The 9,633-nt window shown below is 51.6% G+C and overlaps 1 protein-coding gene and 1 pseudogene across 1 annotated transcript; one reads left to right on the top strand and one right to left on the bottom strand.

The window, feature by feature from the left end:
* Window positions 1-233: 233 nt before the first annotated feature.
* LOC105463168 (nyctalopin) lies at window positions 234-2,091 on the bottom strand. The gene is made up of 2 exons (XM_071088538.1): window positions 2,037-2,091; window positions 234-1,943 (listed from the first exon to the last, which is right to left on the bottom strand). The coding sequence occupies exons 1-2, from the start codon at window positions 2,089-2,091 to the stop codon at window positions 535-537; spliced, it is 1,464 nt and encodes a 487-aa protein (XP_070944639.1). The 3' UTR covers window positions 234-534.
* Window positions 2,092-2,766: 675 nt separating this feature from the next.
* LOC105463162 (gem-associated protein 7-like) lies at window positions 2,767-3,141 on the top strand (annotated as a pseudogene).
* The last annotated feature ends 6,492 nt before the right edge of the window (window positions 3,142-9,633 follow it).

Raw genomic sequence — 9,633 nt, forward strand, 5'->3', positions numbered from 1 at the left:
CCTGCCCACCTTCCTGAATCCTAGTGTTTCCAGGTCCCCGGAGAGGAGGAGGAGGATTGTGGTAGGAAACAAAGGACTTGGGTATAATGGGTTACCCCGCCAGGAGAACTCGGACGGCTCTTAACTACTTAGCCAATGGAAGTCTCTCTAATTCAGGCCTTGCAGGCACTGTTGCCTGGAAGATGGTGGGGTGGGGTGGGATGGGGTGGGGAGGAGAGAGGAGAGGAGGGGAGGGGAGGGGAGGGGATGTGAAGCCCTAGAAGCTTCCGAGTCCTAGTCTTCCCACCCGAGGGCCCACGTTCATTCTTGGCCCACGTTCTTTTCCAATGGATGCCCGTGTGACAAGAGCAGAAATACATACCATCCTCCCCCTCGAGTGGCATGTCCCTGTGTTCTCCCTGGGGCCATCTCTGGAGGGAAACGGTTCATTTCACCCTCCACTGGGATTTTCACCTCTGTCCCCCATCCCGTCTCCTCTCCCCTTTCCACAAACACTCTCAAGCCCAGTTAAGCAAACTTTGCCCCTCTGGCCAGTCAGTCCATCTGCAGGCCAAACACCACGTGCTGGGCCACACTGGGCAGGAGACAAGAGGTGAGGAGAAACCAGGGCTGCCGGCCAGCGCCTCCCACCCCACGGGAGGAGAGGCTGTAGGACAGGGAGGCGTTGGCCAGCCCCCCAGTGGTGTTGGCCTCCTCCTCCACCAGGACCCTCGGGGCCAGCAGCTTGGAGAGGAGGCTGCTGAACCTGCTCACGGTGGTGGCCGCTGGTTCTGGGGACGGGCCTGGACTGGACGTGGTGAGGTTCAGCTCCTCGGGGTCCACACAGAGGCCATTGGAGGAGCGCCCGAAGGTCACCCGGCTGAGGTCCAGGCCGGCCACGGAGCCCGGGGAGGCGCACGGCACGTCGGTGACACGCCCGGAGCCCTCCATCCAGTCCCGCAGCCACTCCAGGCGGCAGTCGCAGCACCACGGGTTGCGGAAGAGGAAGAGGCGGCCCAGGAAGAAGCCGGGCTGGAAGGCGGCCCAGGCGAGCACGGTGAGGCGGTTGCTGTTGAGGTGCAGGGCGAGGAGGCCCGAGAGGTTCTGGAAGGCGCCCTCCTCCACGAAGGCGATGCTGTTGCGGTCCAGGTAGAGCAGCTCGAGCTCGGCCAACTCAACGAACCAGGCGCGCGCCACGCGGTCCAGTGCGTTGCCACCCAGGTTGAGCGTGCGCAGGCGCCGCAGGCCGCGGAAGGCGTCGGCCGGGAGCTCGGCCAGCAGGTTGTCGTTGAGCAGCAGATGCTCCAGGACGCCACAGTCACCGAAGGCGCCAGCGTGCACGGCACGGACGCGGTTGGCCTGCAGGCTGAGCGAGCGCAGGCGGCGCAGGCCCTGCAGCGAGCTGGAGGCCACCGCCTCGATGCGGCCGCGCTCCAGGTGCGCGTGCGTCAGGTTGGCCAGGCCCCGTAGCGCGCCCGGCACGCGGCGGAACAGGTTGTCGAAGGCGGCGAGCTCGCGCAGGGCCGGCAGTTCGGCCAGGAGGCGCTCGGGCACGCTGAAGAGGCGGCAGGCGGCTAGGTCCAGGCGGCGCAGGCGGCCGAGCGCCGCGAAGGTGCGCGCGTGCAGGTAGCGTAGATCGCCGTTGTGCGCCAGGCGCAGCTCAGCCAGGCGCGGCAGGCCCTTGAAGGCGCCGGGCGTGATGAAGGACAGGTTGTTGTGGCGCAGCGACAGGCGGCGCAGGGACGGCAGCGTGCCGAAGGCCCGCTCGCCCAGGAAGCGCAGGCCGTTCCGGTCCAGGTCGATGGAGACCGCCTCGCACGGGAAGTCGGCCGGCACCCGCAGGAGGCCCGCGCGGTCGCAGCGCACTGAGCAGCCGCGCTCCACAGTGCTGCAGGCGCAGGCGGTGGGACAAGCCCGAGCGCAGGCCCCCACGGCCCGGGCTCTGGGCAGGCCGAGGACCACCACTGCGGGGACAGGGTGGTGGGGGGTCGGGAAGGAGGAGAAAAGAGAAAAAAGGAGCAACAGTCAGCCAAAGGTCACCCCAGGAAAAATCCTGCCTGCCCGGGCAGCAGGATGCAGGCCCTCCACCGAGTTATCCTGTGTCCGGCGCATGGCCTCTTCCCACCTCCGCGGCCTCACACGGGTTTATCCACCTAAGACACCCGCTCCTTTGCTTTCCAGTTACCTTAATCAGCAAAACCCAGCTGCAATCCCTGCAGCTGACCCCAGTCTAAACTCCCTCCTGCCTGTACCACCACTAGTGTGCTCCCAGTGTGGCAGGCCAGGTTTCACTAACGCAGGCCTCCTATAACAACTGTTTCAGCACTGACTGAATGGTTAAGTATTAAAAGCTGGCCCGTCGCAGTGGCTCATGCCTGTAATCCCAGCACTTTGGGAGGCCGAGGCGGGTGGATCACCTGAGCTCAGGAGTTCACACCAGCCTGAGCAACATGGTGAAACTCCGTCTCTACTAAAAATACAAAAATTAGCCGGGCGTGGTGATGGGCGCCTGTAATCCCACCTACTCGGGAGGCTGAAGCACGAGAATCCCTTGAACCCGGGAAGCGGAGGTTCCAGTGAGCTGAGATCACACCACTGCACTCTAGCCCGGGCGACAGAGTGAGACTCCGTATCAAAACTAAATAAATAATATTGCCCGCGACCACGTGTGTTGGTGGCGGTGGCAAGGGCAGAACCCAGGCTCTGCGGCTCGGGGCCTGCCCGGGCCTCTACTGCGGGGCGCCGGCAGAAGTGGGGGCGCCAGTAGTCACGGACCTCGCCAAGACAATGCAGGCTCCAGTGACCTTTTCCGTGCCTGTGCTCCAGCTGCCCCAAGGCCCTGATGGCCTCAGCCGTGGCTTTGCCCCTGAAGCCAGAGGTTCCTGAAATCCAGGAGTGTCCCGTAGCTCAAGAATCCCTGGAATCCCAGGAGCAGCGGCCTGAGCCGCCCTTCTGGAGCGTTACCTCCGCAGCCTGCTGGCCATGGTGAATCGTAAGGTGAGCTTCACATTGCACGAGGGTGTGCGTGTGGCCACCCACTTTGGAGCCACTGACCTGGATGTGGCCAACTTCTACGTGTCACAGCTACAGACTCCCATAGGTATGCAAGCAGAGGCGCTGCTCTGATGTAGTGACATTATTTCATATACTTTCAAGCCATAAAGATATTGTTCACCTTTATGCTTGAGGCTAAGCCACTGTATCCCAGGTCTCCCAATGTTCCCGAGCCAGGAACTCTGGGTCCCATGGAGTTATGAGCTCCCTTGGAATTTTGAGCCAAGCTTTAAGGAAGTCTGGACTCCTGAGACCTCCTGAATCTAGTCAGTAAAATTCTACAACTCTAAGAATTCTAAGATCCCATTGGAAGGAATGCTCTACCTCGCAGAACTCTGAATTCTACAGAAATATGGGCCTGATGCCATTTCCTGAAGACTGGGGCATCGGGGTGTGGTGATAAAGGAGGACAGACTTTACAGGGGGAAGTTGTTTATTAAAGAGGTTGCAAAGTTCAGCCACCCTGAAGATACTCCCCAGTGCTCCCCTCCTTCTAAAGAACCAGTTACCCCAGGAAAAAAAAAAAAAATATATATATATATATATATATATATATAAAAGCCAGTGCCCTTATACAAAGACTGGAAGGTAACAAAAGCCCAAAAAGAGTTTTGCCCAGGCCTTTCCTGGGCCTTAAAGCATGACAAGATAATGAAATAATTCTTAACAGGACCCATTTAGGATTAAACAAGTTTTACTGGGGGTCTAAACTCCCCAGACCTCCACAAACAAGTTTATTGGGGGTCTGAAGGAACTCCCCAAACCTCCATGATTTAGCAGGAGACAAGATAAGGGTAGTCACCCCAGCACCTGGACCCATCTAGATTAAGTAAATTTACTGAGGCTCCAGAGGAAGGTCTTCAAAACTCAGATTTTAGTTACAGAGTAAAAGAAGTTAATCACTTATGCCTTTAGATGAATGCACACATACACGTGGACATATAGCTTAGAAGGTGTATAAACTCTGGGTCAGGTGCGGTGGCTCACGCCTGTAATCCCAGTACTTTGAGAGGCCAAGGTGGGCAGATCACCTGAGGTCAGGAGTTCGAGACTAGCCTGGCCAATATGTGTGAAACTCCGTCTGTACTAAAAGTACAAAAATTAGCCAGGCATGGTGGTGGGCACCTGTAATCCCAGCTACTCGGAAGGCTGAGGCAGGAGAATTGCTTGAACCTGGGAAGCAGAGGTTGCAGTGAGCTGAGATAATGCCATTGCACTCCAGCCTGGGTGACAAGAGTGAAACTCCATCTCAAAAAAAAAAAAAAGACCGGGCGCGGTGGCTCAAGCCTGTAATCCCAGCACTTTGGGAGGCCGAGGCGGGTGGATCACGAGGTCAGGAGATCGAGACCATCCTGGCTAACATGGTGAAACCCCGTCTCTACTAAAAATACAAAAAACTAGCCGGGCGTGGTGGCGGGCACCTGTAGTCCCAGCTACTCGGAGGCTGAGGCGGGAGAATGGCGTGAACCCGGGAGGCGGAGCTTGCAGTGAGCCGAGATCGCGCCACTGCACTCCAGCCTGGGCGACACAGCGAGACTCCGTCTCAAAAAAAAAAAAAAAAAAAAAAAAAAAAAAGAAGGTATATAAGCTCTGGAAAACTTTGTAATTTTGAGTTGGTCTGGATATATTTTCCAGACCTTTTCCATGTAACCAGTTACAGAAATAAAAACTCCCTCCTTTCCCAGTTCATCTGCATCTCATTATTGGGCTGTGAGCAATAGCAACCCCACCCTCAGTTTGGTCAGGAAACACTAGAATGTGGCCTTGAGGGTTTGTTGTCTGCAGGCCCTGGAGGATCTCCGAGGGCATTGCTGTAGCTTACCCTCTAGACCTGCACTGCCCAATACAGTAGCCACTAGCCCCATGGGCTACTGAGCATTTGAAAAGTGGCTAACCCAAATTGAGATGTGCTATGCATATAGAAGACACACCAGATCTCAAAGACTTAAAAAGAGTAAAATACTGCATCAGTGATTTTTTTTTTTTTGAGACTGAGTCCTCATTCTGTCGCCAGGCTAGAGTACAATGGCGCTATCTCGGCTCACTGCAACCTCCACCTCCCAGGTTCAAGTGATTCTTCTGCCTCAGCCACCCAAGTAGCTGGGATTACAGGTGCCACCACACCCAGCTAATTGGGTTTTGCCATGTTGGCCAGGCTGGTCTCAAACTCCTGACCTCAGTTGATCCGCCCACCTCGGTCTCCCAAAGTGCTGGGATTATAGGTGTGAGCCACCGCACCCAGCTGCATCAATGATTTTTATACTGATTACATGTTACAATGGTATTTTAGATATATTGGGTTAAATAAAATATTAAAATTAATGTTAACTGTTTCTTTTTACCTTTTTTTAATGTGACTGCTCAGAATTTTTAAACATGTGGCTTGTGTTATATTTCTGTTGGTGCTACTGTAGTTCCTCTCACCAGAAGAATTCAATTCCTGAACATCCCCATTGAGTAAATTATGCCTCAAGGAGGAGGGAGAATTAGGGAGCAGGAGATTGGGAATGAAAGAAAAGCCTATCAATTAATTTTTTTTCTTTAACAGTCACTAAAATTAAGCCAAAAGGACAGCATACTAAATAAAATCAATGACCTTCTTGCACATCTCAAAAGAATTAATTATAGACACTCTGCAGTTAAGTTCCGTTCACCAGTCCTTGCCTGCTAGAACCTTTTTTACATCATCATGGGAGAGTAAGTTGTTTATAAATTACTTTCGTTCTGAGCATTTGAATGGAGGATCAGATAAAGACTTCAAAACCCACCAGTAGGCTTGCCACCTGCAGCAAAGTAGAATGTCATGAGGCTGGGCACAGTGGCTCACGCCTGTGATCCCAGCACTTTGGGAAGCAGAGGTGGGTGGATCACCTAAGGTCAGGTGTTCGAGACTAGCCTGGCCAACATGGTGAAACCCTGTCTCTACTAAAAGTACAAAACTTAGCCGGGTGTGGTGGCATGCACCTGTAATCCCAGCTACTCGGGAGGCTGAGGAAGCAGAATTGCTTGAACCCAGGAGGAAGAGGTTGCAGTGAGCCGAGATTGCATCACTATACTCTAGCCTGGGTGACAGAGTGAGACTGTCTCAAAAAAAAAAAAAAAAAAAAAAAAAAGGTAGAATGTCGTGGCCTGCTACCCTGTGGAAGCCAGAGGCCCCAAGCCCAATCTTGGGGACCAATGGAAAAGGCAGCATGGTAGATGCACAATGTTTATTTCGTGATCAGGGGCAGCTCTATCTGAAATTCCTGCAGGAGAGCAAACAGTACCCCTCAGGAGGCTGAGGCAGGAGGATTACTTGAGCCCAGGAGTTCAGGGTTACAGAGAGCTATGATTGGACCACTGAACTCCAGCCTGGACAACAGAAAAAGACCTTGTCCCCCCAAAAAGTAATAAATTAAGTCGCTGGGCACGGTGGCTCGCGCCTGTAATCCCAGCACTTTGGGAGGCAGAGGCGGACAGATCACCTGAGGTCAGGAGTTCGAGACCAGCCTGGCCAACATGGTGAAACCCTGTCTGTACTAAAAATACAAAAATTAGCCAGGTGCAGTGGCGCATGCCTGTAACCCCAGCTACTCGGGAGGCTGATGCACAAGAATCGCTTGAACCCAGGAGGCAGAGGTTGCAGTGAGCCAAGATTGCACCACTGCACTCCAGCCTGGGTGATAGAGCAAGACTCCATCTAAAATAATTAATAATAATAATAATAAGTCAAGTAAATTATCAGAACTGACAGCAAAACTGTATTGGTTTGTTCAGTATGAAGACTAAGTATATGTTTAGTGAGCCAGAAAAGCAAGGCACCAAAAAAAAATTCTTTTAATAATAATATATGTGGATGAGTTATACTGTGATCATGGCAGAGTAGCTTCTATCAGACTAACATTCCCACTGCTATCTATGGTAGACTCTGGACAAAATATGTATATTTTTAAATTGTTTTAGCTGGGCGTGGTGGTTCACGCCTGTAATCCCAGCAGTTTGGGAGGCTGAAGTGGGCGGATCACTTGAGGTCAGGAGTTCAAGACTAGTCTGGCCAGCTGGGTGTGGTGGCTCCCACCTGTAATCCCAGCACTTTGGGAGGCCGAGGCAGGCGAATCACCTGAGGTCAGGAGTTCAAGACCAGTCTGGCCAACATGGCAAAACCCTGTCTCTACTAAAATTACAAAAAAAAAAAAAAAATAGCTGGGCATGGTGGCGGGCACCTGTAATCCCAGCTGCTCGGGAGGCTGAGGCAGGAAAATCACTTGAACCCGGGAGGTGGAGGTTGCAGTGAGCCAAGATCATGCCATTGCACTCCAGCTTGGACAACAAGAGCAAAAATCCATCTAAAAGAAAAACAAAACAAAAAAAAACCAATCTGGCCACCAACATGGCGAAACCCTGTCTCTACTAAAACTACAAAAAAAAAAAAAAAATTAGCCAGGCATGTTGGCGGGCACCTGTAATCTCAGCTACTCAGGAGGTTGAGGCAGGAAAATTGCTTGAATCTGGGTGGCAGAGGTTGCAGTGAGCCAGGATAGTGCCATTGCACTGCAGCCTGGGCTACAAGAGAGAAACTCTGTCTCAAAAAAAAAAAAAATTGTTTTAAAGCCCCAGAGAACAACCAAAACAGGCAATCAGAGTTGATGCAACCCTTCAAAGAAGAGACACAAACTAGGTGAGATGTGCATCTAACTGATTTTTCCTCTCAAGACATTTTCTTTCTTTTTTTTTTTTTTTTTGGGGGGGGGGCAAGGTCTCTTCTCTCTGTTGCCCACGCTGGAGTGCAGTGGTGCAGTCTCGGTTCACCACAGCCTTGACCTCCCTGGGCTAGGGTAATCCTCTCACCTGAGCCTCCCAAGTAGCTGGGACTACAAGTATGTATCACCATGCCCAGCTAATGTTTTGTAGAGACAAGGTGTCACTATGTTGCCGAGGCTGGTCTTGAACTCCTGACCTCAAGAGATCCTCCTGCCTCAGCCTTCCAAAGTGCTGGGATCACAGGCGTGAGCCTCTGGGCCCGGCTCTCTCAGGGCATTTTCAAGTCCACACAGCACATGGGGAGTGAAGCTAAAGGAGAAAGCAAGCTGAGCTGACAGCTTAGAGATCAGCATTTATAGCTGCCACAGTGGCTGGAAATTGAGGAGGGAAAACATGGAAAATAGGGAGCCTCAAAAGAGGAGCCACAAAGTTGGTATACAGGTTCCCCTTATGTCTTTGACTGAGTTCTGAAGGGCATATGTGTGGGATGACTCCAAGGAGCCCAAGGGGAAAGCAAGAACTAAACACCGAAAGACCTAAACACAGATTTTAGCAATTGCCCAGTGACAGGAGGCAGTTTAAGAGTTCAAGGTCCTGGCTGGGCGTGGTGGTTCAGGCCTATAATCCCAGAACTTTGGGAGGGCAAGGCAGGCAGATCACTTGAGGTCAGGAGTTTGAGACCAGCTTGGCCAACATGGTAAAACCTCATCTTTACTAAAAATACAAAAAAAATTAGCTGGGTGTGGTGACGGGCACCTGTAGTCCCAGCTACTCGGTGGGCAGGTAGTTGGGGCTACAGGTAGAATTGCAGTGAGCTGAGATCATGCCACCGCACTCTAGGCTGGGCAACAGAGCAAGGCTCTGTCTTTAAAAAAAAAAAAAAAGTTCAAGGTACGCCAAGTTAGAGGAACTTGTCAAATACCTTGAGCTTTCCACTGAAACCCCAAAGGACCATGCCTCAGGAGTGAAGACCATTTCCCAGGACTAAGGGCAAAACTCAAGTAGGCCTACCCTTAAAAAGCCTAAAACCAAGCCTTTCAGGGATCAAGATGATCTGCCAGTAATTTAACTGAATGCCAGAACAAAATTCTACACTCTTCAACAGAAGACAAGAGAATCCAGAGTTTCTACCACCGCCATCCACAGTATCCAGTATACAACCAAATACTACTAGACATGTGAAGAAGCAGCAAACATGACACTTATCAAGAAGAAAAAAAAAAAAAAACAGGCCGGGCGCGGTGGCTCACGCCTGTAATCCCAGCACTTTGGGAGGCCGAGGCAGGCGGATCACGAGGTCAGGAGATCGAGACCATCCTGGTTAACACAGTGAAACCCCGTCTGTACTAAAAACACAAAAAAATTAGCCGGGCGTAGTGGTGGGCGCCTGTAGTTCCAGCTACTCGGGAGGCTGAGGCAGGAGAATGGCGTGAACCCGGGAGGAGGAGCTTGCAGTGAGCTGAGATCACACCACTGCACTGCACTCCAGCCTGGGCGGCAGAGCGCGACTCTGTCTCAAAAAACAAAAACAAAAACAAACAGCAGAAGCGGATTCACAGACAACCTGCATGTTGGAATTACCAAGCAAAGATTTGCTATAAATATGTTAAGGAATTTACAGGAAAAGATGGGTATCATGGGCAAAGACATAGGAAATCTGAATTTTAGAAGAGGTATGGAAACTCTAAAAAGGAACCCAGTAGAAATCTTAGTACTGAAATAAGACAATAGCTAAAATTTTAAAAATTATTGAATAAGATATATAGCAGATTAGACACTGCAGAAGAAAATCTTCATAAACTTGAAGAGAGGCCAATAGTTATTCACCAAAGTGAAGCACAGAGAGAAAAAAAAAAAAGG

Source organism: Macaca nemestrina, chromosome X (genome assembly GCF_043159975.1).
Source record: "Macaca nemestrina isolate mMacNem1 chromosome X, mMacNem.hap1, whole genome shotgun sequence".
NCBI lineage: Eukaryota > Metazoa > Chordata > Mammalia > Primates > Cercopithecidae > Macaca > Macaca nemestrina.